The 14240-nt window shown below is 39.1% G+C and overlaps 1 protein-coding gene across 1 annotated transcript; it reads left to right on the forward strand.

The window, feature by feature from the left end:
• Positions 1-1530: 1530 nt before the first annotated feature.
• Positions 1531-13462, forward strand: mapk13 (mitogen-activated protein kinase 13). The gene is made up of 12 exons (XM_075476247.1): positions 1531-1729; positions 3730-3859; positions 4035-4093; positions 6596-6701; positions 7069-7098; positions 8953-9000; positions 9264-9378; positions 9981-10052; positions 10576-10655; positions 11891-11969; positions 12501-12674; positions 13068-13462. Exons 1-12 carry the CDS (start codon positions 1617-1619, stop codon positions 13151-13153), a joined length of 1092 nt encoding a protein of 363 aa, XP_075332362.1. The 5' UTR covers positions 1531-1616; the 3' UTR covers positions 13154-13462.
• The last annotated feature ends 778 nt before the right edge of the window (positions 13463-14240 follow it).

Consider the following 14240-nt stretch of genomic DNA (forward strand, 5'->3'; position numbering starts at 1 on the left):
TGATCCATAATGCTTTCAACCCTCGGATATAGAATTTAATTTTGTACCATCAGAAAAAAGAAACCTTCTTAAAAACAGCCACATCAACCATTTTTACTTTAAACACTGCCCCCATTACATGAATGACAGATGTGTCAGAACATTGTTCACATTATTTCTTTTTTACCATGTAATCAGTTAGCTTGATTACACTTTCTTTGCACTATTTGTGCACCTTTGTGTTTGCTTGCCTTTTCCTGCCGAATTGAACTACTTTTTGATACTTTATACTTGATAACATTACTTTTGATTCAGTCTGCAATGAGACACACAGAAAGTCTGAAACGTTTCATCTTTAAGCAGCTCAGTCGTTCAAATTGTAGTTTCTGCCTGCTCACAACACCCACAGAGTCTAACAAGTTTACACAAGTCCTATGAGTCCTCACCTATCAAAGTAGGTGCATGAGTATATGCTGTTTTCCTGTTGATTTAAATTTAAAAAGAAAAAAATTCAAATTTCTTTAAATTCCTAAATTGTAACGAGTGAACATCCACTGAGGACCACTGGCAGTCTCAGTCTCATTTTAGGCAGCAGTCTCGTCTAACTTAAGCTGAGCCAGGGATTCTGAAGTCGTTTCCTCTTCGTCTTCCTCCTCTTCATCTTCGTCCTCCTCCTCCTCCTCATCCTCATCTTCATCGTCGTCGTCATCCTCTCCGTAGTTGTCTTGTTGACAAATTTGCCTAAAATGCCTAAAATTTGCCTAAAACTGCCTAAAATGAGACTGAGACTGCCAGTGGTCCTCAGTGGATGTTCACTCGTTACAATTTAGGAATTTAAAGAAATTTGAATTTTTTTCTTTTTAAATTTATATTCTTAAGCATTAGGGTTCAAGATCACTCTGACTGCTGTGAACTTTAATAGATTTAGATTCTTAGTTGTCAATTTGATATTAAACCCACACTGTATGTGTACAAAGTCAAAATCTCCAGGCTTACATCTCTGTAAGTGTGAATATCCTGTTGTAGGCCGACATGATTCATACATTTCTGGCAATATACGGCAATTATTCATGACAAGTAACACCTACTATGTGTGGGTGGGAGAAAATCATGTCATGTATGTTTCAGCAAGCAAGCCGTCAGATAGTTCTCACAGGAGATCTCATGATTTGAGCATGATTGGTTATTTTCAACATGGTAAACGTGATTGTTTGTGGTGAAATACTTTCTTGAGAATTGTGGCCACATGTTAAATTGTCCTTTAGGCTTAAAAAAACTAATCTTTTGCCATTGAGGGACTGTTTAAATTCAGCCTTCGACCGGAAATTGTGTTGTTTCTTTTCAAATTAAAGCTTCAGTTTAAGTACATCTTTTTTTTAACGGTTTGATATTTATTAATGTAAAACAAAAAAAAATAAAGCGAAAATGTTTTTAATAAACCACTATAAACGTAAAAGCCTGGAGGGTAAACACAAAAGTCACCATTTTTCATCAACTGGAGAATATTGTGAAAACCGTTACCGGAAGTGGAAGTAGCGTGTCGCACTTGAAAACTGTTTTGCTTTGCTGTCTGAGCAAGTGACAGGCGAACTGTGGGAGGGAGAAGTTTTCTGTAGCTTCGCCTGTTCCTCTTCATCATGGAGGCACAGGGACATTTCTCCCGTGAGGAAATCAACAGCACGGTGTGGGAAGTCCCGGAGAAATATACGCGGCTCAAACAGATAGGCACCGGGGCGTACGGCTCGGTGTGGTGAGTGACTTATCATTTACTGCGCGCGGCATGACGTGCGTGTGGTGGTTGGGACTGTACTGTATGCAAATGGTGTTTTATCTGAGCCCAGCAGTCGTGAACGTCAGCTACACTGGCTGCATGCAGTCTTTGGTGGGCCTGGGCGATATCCTGTACACCAACACGGTGTCAACACTGATGACATAGCCGAGAAAGAACATTTAAAGAATTTGGCATCTTTCACCACATCCTACCAGCTTGTCTTAGCACATATACCATAACACGTGCCTTTCAGCCATATATGTATTTCACTGTACAACGATGGAGGAGATGGGGCTATATTATAATCACTGTAGATGTGACATATTCTACGTATATTTAAAGGCACATAAAGCCATAAGATGAACGCCTCAGCCTGCTGGGGTCAGTCATCATCAGTGTTGAATAAGATATGCCATTGTCGTTTATTCGGTTCACTTTATGAGCAAAATCAAAGTTTTTATGTATTCTGCTGCTTTACCATGATGTTTTCAGAGTCTTAGGCGGCCTGGAAAAGCATGGGATTATAGAATTACATTTCCTAGGCCTTCAGAAAATTCATGAAAGGAATTAAAATGTTTGACAGTTTTGGACAAGCCACACAGTTTACTTTTGTGGCCTGTTGTAGATTTTTTACAAGGCTTTGCTTTGTTACAGTAATCTTCCATAAATGATTCACATGGTGTTGGCTTTCTTAATGTAAGTTTGTGGTTGGGTACATACATCGTATTCAGGCTCTGAGATTTTGGAAATATCTTTTTAATTAAGGGGAAGACTTGCTGGGTATTCAGACAACAACACTTTAATTTTGTATTATATATAGTGATGTTTATGGAAGAGCATTGTATTTTCTCCTCTGTAAATTAGTGCATGTGGTGAGCACAGTACTTTGTAACTAACAGTTTATGATAACTTTAAAGGAAAGCCATGCTTAATAACTGAAATACCCTATAATGTGCTTGAGCTATTAAATATGTCAGAGGCATTAGATAATTGTATATTAGCAAGTATGTGCACACTTGAACACTTGAAAGCCAGAATCAGACTTTGTTATCCAGAAAAAAAGGGTGTGATAATGGCAGGGTATCTGAAGAGAATATAGAAATGGATATAAAAAGATTGTTCATTTTCACACGACAACGTACAATGATTTACAAAAGAGTACTTCTGGTAATATTCCTAAAGTCTCTAATGATGTTTTATTGATGATGTCCTGTCCTAAACGTCAAAAATCTGTTCATGTAACTTAAACGTATCCATTTAATGCCACACTATTAATTTCTCCAACAAGACCCAAGTGGAGATTTGGTCATAATTTACAGTAACATGTCTGACGGAAACCAAACACAGCATATCAGCAGAAATTCCTCATACCAACTGTCAAGCACAGTGGTGGAGGGCTGATGATTTGGGCTTGTTTTTCAGCCACAGGACCTGGACACCTTGCAGTCATTGAGTCCACCATGAACTCCTCTGTATTCCAAAGTATTCTGCTGTCAGATGTGAGAGCATTTGTCTGACAACTAAAGATTGTCTGAAAGTGGGTCATGCAGCAGGAAATGATCCCAAACACAGCAGCAGATCTACAACAGAATGTTTTAAATAGGAAAGAATCAAGGTGTTGCAGTGGTGCAGTAAAAGGTTCAGACCTCAGCCTGATTAGATGATGTGGTGGTTTATGGTTTACTTTGTGTCAAATAGATAATAACAGGGTGTAAGATGTCATGTTGTTGTTCATCTCTCACTTTATTCACTTCATTTACAGGTCTGATAAGTACTAGATTATTATTATTTTTATGTCCTGCTAATTAAATCCTTTCAACTGAAAGACAGTGTACTTACTATTTTACATGACTTTATATAAGTGACAAAAAAGCCCCACAATGTAATGTGACCGACAGACTTGGAGTGAAATCATAATGAAACTAGAAGGCACATGTAGACTTGCAACTAAGCTGATGATCTTTCATCTTTTACCACAGCTCAGTAATAAATGAGAAGACTAACGAGAAGGTGGCCATCAAGAAGCTGCACAGGCCCTTCCAGTCAGAGATCTTTGCAAAGAGGGCCTATCGAGAGCTCCGACTACTCAAACACATGAAGCATGAAAATGTGAGTCAATTGAGCCCAATACCTCTCCTGCATCTTTCAACAGATTGTAGGTTTTACATGGTGTTTATGGTCTTGAAATCACTTTATTGTTCATTTTTGAGATGATGCAAACGCTGGTTTGTTCCTGTGTCTCCAACATTATGTTGTCTGTCGCCCTCTGTCTCATTCCATGTAGGTAATAGGTCTTTTGGATGTGTTTACACCTGCTTCAGGCCTGGATGACTTCCAAGACTTGTGAGTATTTTTGACATATTAGCAAACCCCTCCAGCACAGGTAAACATTCAGCACTTATGATTGTCTTCAAGGACACACCTGTAAAAAATACTTTCTGCAGAGGCTACGCAAAACAGGCTTTTGCCCGTTTGTGGCGACCAGGCAAAATAAAATTTTATCTGACATACATTCTCTTCATGTTTGAGCATATTGTTTTGTTTTGTTTTGTTTTACAAGCTGTAACATCATACCACAGCAATTGAGGAGTTTGGAAAAGTATTTGGTGTTTTGCTTTTTAGGAAAGGTATCGGCATGCCAGCGAAAAAGCATTCTCCCAAACTGTTTTCTCAAATATTTCTCGAACGGTAGTGTTATGTACCTTAACTGGAATTGAGGCCTAAGCAATGACTAACAGCCACGAACGGATAAGGATGAATCACTTCATTAAAAGACAAAAACGCAACATATGCATGTATCTGTCGTTTAAACCCAATCAAATTTGCATTGTTTTAAACTTAAAGGAGACTTATTATGGAAAAAAATCTCTTTTTTCTGCTCTTGGGAGCGTATCTTTTGGTGTCTTTAACCAGCAAATATAAAACTCCCCAAAAACACAACCCTGGCATCTTTTTAGTACCCCTTTGTTTAAAAAGGTCCTGATTTAATGAGCCGTTCTGATTTTCATTTTAAAATTACATCACTCGTCAAGTTCACTAAGCCTCTGTCTCTGAGCCCCACACTGCTAGACCGATGAAGCCAGCTTCTGGTGGAAATGTTCTCTTTGTCAGCTGTACCGAGGACCATGAATCTTACATCTACCACCAGCCTCAGAAGACATAAGAGCCCAGAAGGAAAGATATATTTGAGGGTAATGTTAACGTAAAGACTATGCATGTGCGACAACCTCTTTTTGTCAGATTTTTTACATAACTTAGTCCAACACTTGGTTGAGCACTTGCTAAGTCTCCACCTTTCCAAACAGACTCTTAACAGACAGCTGTGAAAACAGGGTTGAGACAAGCCACTGTGCTTAAACCAACTGGTATTTTGAGCAAAGAAAGAAAATTGTCTCAAATTGTTAAAAAAAAGAATAAAATATGTCACCTTTAAAGCCTAGGGGTTGAGGGTGTACAATCAAAGGTAATGATTTAGCCAAATTCTGATTATTTTCATGCACATTTTTCAGAAAATGTTCCCGCACTCTGGGAATATTTATGCTTACTAATAAAGTGCACAAGATAACATTTCCTATTTGATAATACAGAATAGTTCTACTTTAAACTGTAATATGGACAAATATTCTTATTGAGTTTATTTTCAGATTAACTGATTATTTTTCTAACTAGGCTTAGTGGGCTACATGAAAACATTAAACTGCAAATTTGTGGCTGCTCCTCAGGAGCCTCCAGTAAAGCGAATGATAACCGTGTATTGAGAGTTTTACTTTTAACACACAGAAAGACCCCAAACCCCTCATTAGGGGTGGGCGATATGGGCAAAAAAAAATATCTCGATATTTTTTAGGATTTTCACGATAAAGATATTTTGACGATATTTAAAAAAAAAATTAAAACTTGCGTTAAGATCACAATAAAATGAACACAAGCATGCAAGTCTAAGCACACACGGCCGGTACAGTGAAACTGCGAATGGCTCATTAAATCAGTTATGGTTCCTTTGATCGCTCTACCGTTACTTGGATAACTGTGGCAATTCTAGAGCTAATACATGCAAAACGAGCGCTGACCTTCGGGGATGCGTGCATTTATTAGACCCAAAACCCATGCGGGGTGCCTCTCGGGGTGCCCCGGCCGCTTTGGTGACTGATAACCTCGAGCCGTTTCTCAGGCTACTTCTCCCTCCGGAGAGGGAGCCTGAGAAACGGCTACCACATCCAAGGAAGGCAGCAGGCGCGCAAATTACCCACTCCCGACTCGGGGAGGTAGTGACGAAAAATAACAATACAGGACACTTTAAATCCTTTAACGAGGATCAATTGAAGGGCAAGTCTGTTGCCAGCAGCCGCGGTAATTCTAGCTCCAATAGCGTATCTTAAAGTTGCTGCAGTTAAAAAGCTCGTTGTTGGATCTCGGGATCGAGCTGACAGCCCGCCGCGAGGCGAGCTACCGTCTGTCCCAGCCGCTGCCTCTCGGCGCCCCCTCGATGCTCTTAGCTGAATGTCCCGCGGGGTCCGAAGCGTTTACTTTGAAAAAATTAGAGCGTTCAAAGCAGGGCGTGGCGCTGTGGTAAGGGCAGAGGACCACTGGCGCCGCACTTTATTGATTTTTGGCGATTGAAAAAAAAAAAAAAAAAATTTATTTATTTATTTATTTATTTATTTTTGCCTATATCTCGATATTGCAAAATTACTCATCGTCAGAACAACATTCACGATAATTTCGCAAACGATACATATCGCCCACCCCTACCCCTCATTGAAAATGTGAAGACACGGTTTACGGCATTATCACGATTTGGTTAATAACATGGCATCTCACTGTCCTTCTTCAACTTTTTCTCAGCTATCTGGTGATGCCATACATGTACACTGACCTGTCAAAGGTGCGAGGTCATCTCTCTGAAGACAAAGTCCAGTTTCTCATCTACCAGATGCTGTGTGGACTTCGAGTGAGACTTTTTCCCTAACTCAATTTCATCATCAAGCACCAGAATTACATGAGAGAAGTATCATTAAATATGTCAGTTCAAACAGAGAGTTTTGTTGGATTTAACATGATTATTGAGAAATACAGTGGTATAAAAGCAAGGAAACACTGATTAATGCGCTTCCCCAAAATAAAAAGGCATTAGCAGCAATATTATATAGGTGAAAGTGATCGAACTCTTCGTGGCTTCTGTTGTTAAAGACATTTGTCGAGTAACCAGATGTGCGTGTTAAACTATAATGCAAACAGTCTGATAAAGAACACAGAATGCCATAATTTATTTTATATGCAGTAAAAGTGTGCGACCTTCTCTGTTTCTCCCTTTGCAGTACATTCACAGGGCGGGAATCATCCACAGGGTGAGTACAAGTTGGAATGTGATTGTTAAAAGCTGACATCAGAGCTGAGAGAAAAACAATATTTTGGGAGCATTTTTTTTACTTTAAGAAAAACAGTTTACAGGTATATGTTAAGGTACTTCATACATTTCTTGTGTCAGACTGCAGACACACATTTCTTCCCGTGCTTTAGGAATATTTATTTAATTAATCATTGTTAACAAGTTGGATCAAATCCTGCCCCAACAGGTAGGATCAGTTGACTCCTCTGATGTATTCCTGCATGTCTCAAGATGTTAGGCCACTCCTTTAAGCTCCAGTGTCAAGACTTGTGAATGTATTTGTGGAGTATAGAAAGTAAAACCAGGCATAGGTGAGAGTACAGAAGACTAGTATCAGACTGACTCTTCCCTTTTCTGGAACTCTCTCTTTGTTTAAAGGGACATTATGTAATTTCGTCCCCCATCTAGTGGTGCAATTTTATTTTGCAAAGTCGAATGAATTTGCTCTTTAGCGCCTCGCGTTTTCAAATGTGCGCTGCAACTTCTTGAACTACGGCAGGCGGTATGTGTCAAGATTCAAGAAGCTATGGCTTCAGACTCAAGGTCCATACAGACAAAAAGACATCAAGACACACAGTACAAAGGATTACATAACACACATACAACAACACTATAAATACAGATGACAGATAACATGTCAGATAACATAAGTTGACATAGCCTTTAGTGTGCAAATCATATTCCGGGAGTTACCGGAAGTGACGTCGACGCAGCGGTATTGTTAGCAGCAGTGTGTAGTTGCTATCTGGATGTTCTTTTAAATAAACTCCCGGTAAACTTACAAACTTTCTAATGCCTCGTTTTGTGAGTTAAGAGCCTATGTGTACTACGGCAGAAGTTTGGTAACAATAAATGCATAATTAGTGGGATAATTTACGAGATAAAATCTATTTACCATTAGCGCCAGTAATAAGCCATTCGGCGGACGTGACGTCAAAATGACGTCATTTCCGCTTGCAGGCCTGGCGTTGGGGAAAACGCGATTCAAAGTGCTTTTTGTCCCTCTCGGCACTTCGTCGTTTTTCATAGACCGGAAGAACATGGCAGCCTCCATAGAGCTTGCCCGCTCTATGTAGATACAGACAAGTTATTCTTCACTCAGGAGGATAAGTGAGATTTTTGACAGAGATAATTTTACACCAATGAGGACTAATTTATGAATGAATATGTTGATTTGCGCTAATAAATGACTTAAAGGTGGGGTATGAGATGTTTTCTGGAGCATTTTTTATCATATTGTCTGAAAACCTCCTCATGACCCCATTGCACCCACTAAAATAAAATGTTTGGAAAAAAAAATAATATTTTAGTCCACTGTAGAGGGTGTAGCAAGAGGAAATGTCCGACCAATAGAAGTAATGATGAGAGTTACTTCTATTGGATTCTGACATGCCAATCAACCATCAGCCCTCCTCCCCCCTCCCCCCTGCACGTTCACAGACTCGTGACTCGTTCATGTGTTTTGAAGGCGTGGTTTCGAGGGGTGGGCTGAAGGGAGAGGCAAGGTTGTGTATTTTCAAAAATATAGCTTGCAGGAACCGTTTTTCCAAGATCTCAGACCCCACCTTTAATTTATTACATAGTGTCCCTTTAAGAAGAGAGAGAAAGGGAATCAAAAAAACTGCAACGGTTTTATAAAAAGGTTTTAGGTATCTTTTACATATTAATGAAGATTAGACGGACTGACAGCTGAAGCTGATCCAGCATCATCATTGTTGTCCCCACCACATTCAATTTCACTCCAATAAATGAAACCTCTTGTTAATTACTCTGTGTGTTAAGTAACCCTCACTCAGCTCATTGTCTTTAACAGGATCTTAAGCCTGGAAACTTGGCTGTCAATCAAGACTGCGAACTGAAGGTTTGTATACTCAATACTTGCATAATAGGGCAGCTTCTGCAGCAAAATCAGCAAACGTGTGAATATGTGTTTGTCAATATGGCTCAAAATTCTTCATTTAGAAACACGTAACATTATGTTGAACATAAGAAAAACTATACATGTATGTACATCTTGCATTTAAAAATCAACACCTTCTCAGTCTATTGAATATATAAACAACTGTCTGTCGCATGCAGTGCTTATGAGCCAGATTGTGATCAGGTTCTATGGTGCTGATACAGATCCTGGATTTTGGGCTGGCCCGCAGCACTGACGCAGAGATGACGGGCTACGTGGTGACCCGTTGGTACCGGGCGCCTGAGGTCATTCTGAACTGGATGCACTACACACAGACTGGCAAGACAATTGTAGCTATTACATATGTTTACCTCGTTGTTGGCCCCTCGGTGCTGTATGTGTTGGTGTTTGTCATGTGAAAACATGTTGCTTTAGAAGGAGCTTGTTTGGCACTTTGTGGATCAGCAAGTTTTATAATCCTGTCACTAGTTCCTAAAACGCTTTTGAGGATTCATGGGTATCTGGAAACGACATCTTTTTTCCCCACCCTCACTCTCTCTCAGCAGTTGATACAGACAAGTCTGACAGCAGCCCGATAGTGCTGAGACTCCCATGACAAAAATTGTCAGTGCAATAAGTCTGACTTTCCCGAGATTTATGTTTCTGTCGGAGATAGTGGTTTTTCATTTCGTAAACAGCTTCCTCAGGAATAATGCAGCACAGAAAGCAGGTTTACACCCTGCACTAGATCATGTTACTCACCAGATATTCCCCGGGTTTTAACAGCAGAACAGACTCAGCTCTGTTGTGAGTAGGAACTGAGCTGTGGCGTAGAAAGGCCATCTTCCTCATTTCTACTGACCTTGGCTAAACTTAAAACACTGATGTGTGTTCTGCTTGGCTCACTCACTGATGTTTCTTTCTTTTGTTGTTTCTTCTAGTGGACATCTGGTCTGTAGGGTGTATCATGGCTGAAATGATCAATGGAAAAACCCTTTTTAAAGGGAAAGACTGTATCCTTTCATGTGGCTTGCCCATTTTTAAGCCTGCGTAATGTAAAATAAGGACTTTCTGTAGATGAAAACAAACTGTGATTTCCTAATAACTCTTATTGAGTTTTAAATATTACTTTTTCAAACATTTGTAGTGATAAAGGATATTGATTGCCTCTTGTTGAAACAGTGACATTTTTATTTGATGGTGAGTGCAATAAATTGGGCACAAAATGGAACACAAGAAGCAATTATGGTAAATTACACGCGGAAAAAGCAACACATTTCCTTGAGGCAGAATCCATTGCTGCTTTTGCTTCACTGTAATATAGTTATTACATTTTGCACCTGGTGCACTTTACTGATTTATTAGGCCTACCAGCAAATAAAACTGTCACTCTGTCACTTTGTGGCTTTCCTTTACCTTCATTATTCTGTTTATGAGCCTGTCTGGAAACCGTATTTTCCACTGCTCCTATGTGGACATTTAATTATTAAATCAGGTTTTGAAAAAGATCCTTGACTGTAACCCCTTCACTACCAGACATGGACCAGCTGACTCAGATCATGAAAGTGACCGGAGTCCCTGCACCAGAGTTCATACAGAAGCTGGATACTCCAGAGGTAAGAGAAATTCCAGTAAATGTAGGCCATGAATATACAGGTATGTCCTGAAAGCTGCCTGATATTAAGCAGAATCCATCTCACCTGCAGACATTGCATTCTGTTAACAGATTTCTTGGGGGAAAGCACTAGTTTATTCAATGTCAGCTGAATTTAACATGATTTTAAATCATCGCAGATGTGTAACCATGTCAGCATACCTGCCTCACTGGAGTATTAAGAGTGGGGTGGAGCAAGGTTCAACTAGTTTTTCCATTTGTTGTTGCAAAGCTATGCCTCAGGAGTGCCTAAACTAAGCAAGCAAAGCAGCCCTGTTGTGGCTCATAAATTGACATCACTTGACGAGCATTCATGGTGCTGATTGGCTCAGTCTTAGTTCTACCCTGCTGTTAATTGGGTTGTTTTTGTTATGTGCTTTGGGGATTTTCTTCTTTTTCAGAGAAGCTGAAGAAGACAAACTGGTTTTCTTTCTTTGTAAAGTCTCCTAAAATTGTTTTTTTAATAGATTGTCTCTATATAAAAAAAATCATATTGAACTGTATCAGTCAGCTCGGTGGAGTCTACAGAATCAAGGGTCTGGATCCAGGCAATCATGAAAGTACAATTTGACAGAAACTGTCAAAATTCCTGACAGATGTTTCCCGATTGGCTGAATTTTAATGGAAATTCTTGGATTCTAGTACCGCACTTACAAGATAATTCTATAATGTTATTTTAGCTCCTTCTAAAGATTGAAATCTCCCTTTTATGTCATAAAATAGGTTTTTTTAAAAATGTGGGACAAGTCATATACACAGTTGATTTATCTTGTTTTTTTCTCATGTAAATCTTTGATAGTCATTTTTGAATGGAGGACCAGCTGTGGAATTTTATCAATAACACTGCAGTTGCTTTTTATTGGTAGTTTTTGTTTTAAATTATCCTTAAATGTATTTAAATTTTCTAAGGCAAGAATACAAGAACATCAAGACAAATTTCCACACATAAGCTTTACTCACAATCTGATATACATATATATATATATACATATAACAATCAACTCAAGTATAAAGGTTATTTCACTGATATATATATATATTTTTTTACAGGTTTAGTGACTTGCCATAATGATTTTTTTATCTGTTGAACTGTATGGAAATGAAACAATCCTGGTTCATATTTACAGAGACTATACACAAACTATTCTATATTATTCTCTATTATGCACATTTATTATTTTTGTGTCTCTGAAACAGGCAAGAAATTACGTCAAAGCCCTCCCTCGCTATCCCAGAAAAGACTTCTCAACATTGTTTCCCAGGGCCAGTGTACATGGTGAGTTTAACTATATTCTCTTCCCAACTTTGTTTGAAATGATGGTCTCCTCCTGTCCAAACTACTGCTTTACCACAACCCATTGGGGTCAGAGATTTGTTGTGTGTTTCATTTTGGATGTCATGCCAGTTTTCGTGCTTTCTGACTCAGAATGATGAATGTTATTGTTGCTGCACGCTGGTCAGAAGAGATTTTTCTCTTTTTCTACACACTTGGTAGCATGTTGGTTAAAAAAACAGAATAAATTCCCTCTGTGGTACGTCTTATGTTCTTGGCATAACAGCCTGGCTTATTTGCATCTTTTTGTGTCAAAATCTGCGACAATAAATTGGTTGAAAACAAGTGCATGATATGACTGTTACAAGCACCGTTTCATCTTTGTCAGCTGAAGAGGCTGCGGCAACCTGCCACCTGCCAAACATCAATAAAAATCTTCTATTCAGTCTTAGCCTTTTTAAAAATAGCTTCTTCTTTTTTTTTTAAATCTTTGATCAAATTGCTGCATCTTTCTGCACCACTGACCATTTTCAGGTATTGATCTTCTGGAAAAGATGCTGGTCCTGGATGGAGATGAGAGGCCCACAGCCGAACTCGCTCTGGAGCATCCGTACTTTGACAGCTTACGGGAACCAGACGACTTTCCTGAACCTGCGCCGTACGATGACAGCCACGACAACGCCACAATGTCCCTGGATGATTGGAAGCGTAAGTAACAGTCGTAGAATGAAGTGGCCATAATGTAAGAAAGGTGCGATTACGTGTTGAGCATGTATTTAAAAGGCATTGTTTTAATGTACTGCCCTCTACTGGATAGAGCTCACAGGATTGATGTGGGTTTTTTTTAATCAGGCTTTTCCCAATGTTTTATGAAAACATGACAAAGTAACAAATATAAGTCACAAATGTGTGTCTTGCAGTGGATAATGTAAATGTTGAAACAGTATTTCTGTCATACTTTTTAGTTACTTGCTTTACTACTTTACATTTTTGTCTCCACAGCCACACGATCTGTTGTGGTTCTTCAGTTTCTATAAATGAATGTAATGGCTTTCTATTTAAACAATCAAATCAAACTGTTTCCTCCTTTTTTTATCACAGGGTTATGTTTCAAAGAGGTGAAAAGCTTTGTGCCATTCCCACGGCGGGACTCCAAGAGAAAAAACACTCTTACTATGTCTTCGTGATCTGGTGAATTTGATGTGACTCCTGACGCTGCAACCAACTCAGCACACAGCCAATGTATATTCTAGACCTGGATTTACACTGTTTCTTTCACTTTTGAGGTATTTAGATTTTAAACCAGTGTTGAGAGGTGATTATTTTAAAACTATCCCTTTTTTTTTTTTTTTTGTAATGTGAAATTGTTTGCGAAACGTAGATTGTTACACATTCCCCACGTGTGAACCGTATTGCAAATGAATTGTGACGACGTGCTGCAGGTTTTCCTGTAAGAATTACTGTAATATTTGTTTTCATTAAACAACAAGACCAGATGTGTATGATGTTTTTTGTTTTTTGGCAACACTCTCACATACTGTATCATTAAAATGATGTCAGTCTGTGGTTAGAAATCTTATCCTAACATGTTGTCAATAAATGCAGAGTGTGGTTGTCATGTTTGGCTTTTGCCTATGAATGCCAGAGGCCTCAAAGGGTGAGCAGCTAGGGTTTGAATGTGCAACCAGTGCCTGCTGGAATGTGTGCCATGACGATGTGTGTGATGGTGAAAGCAGATCTTCCCCTGGGAACTGCCTAATTAACTAAAAATATGCTTCTTAACTTAAAGACTTCTGTATCTTGTATGATATTACATTGTGTACAATCACTCATGAGAGTCTAGAACTCATTTGTTTGAAATGCATTCCTGTACTGGAAATGCCTAAGACCCTTTTTAATTTATAATTCCTATTATGAGCACCAGTGGCTTCTCTTAGTAGCTAAATGTTTTTGCACATGTTTCGTGACTTGTGTGAGATATACCTAGATGTCGTCGCTCAGTGTTAATTTAAATGGGCTGTTTTTTAATTAAAAGCGACACGCGTGTGCACTGACCGTGATCAGGCTTGAAACCTGTTAAGTGGCTTGCGCGCGAAAATCATGCTCTGGTGACGTCAAGGGGGCAGGCTCTGGGCAGGCTGAACTTTTACCAATCTGGTGTCATCAAGGTAGCCTGCAGACTACCATAAAGCGGAAGTGAGGTAACCCGCCATCAAAGTAAAAGTCCCGCTGTATGCATATGTATACATGAAACAACATTCTAACTGACTAACA

The sequence above is a fragment of the Odontesthes bonariensis genome, chromosome 10 (assembly GCF_027942865.1).
Source record: "Odontesthes bonariensis isolate fOdoBon6 chromosome 10, fOdoBon6.hap1, whole genome shotgun sequence".
NCBI classification, from domain to species: domain Eukaryota; kingdom Metazoa; phylum Chordata; class Actinopteri; order Atheriniformes; family Atherinopsidae; genus Odontesthes; species Odontesthes bonariensis.

Coding starts and splice junctions, on each gene's coding strand:
- mapk13 (XM_075476247.1), top strand. CDS start 1,617: ATGGAGGCACAGGGACATTTCTCCCGTGAGGAAATCAACAGCACGGTG. Junction 7,099..8,952: donor GGGCGGGAATCATCCACAGG/GTGAGTACAAGT, acceptor TGTCTTTAACAG/GATCTTAAGCCTGGAAACTT. Junction 9,379..9,980: donor GATGCACTACACACAGACTG/GCAAGACAATTG, acceptor TGTTTCTTCTAG/TGGACATCTGGTCTGTAGGG.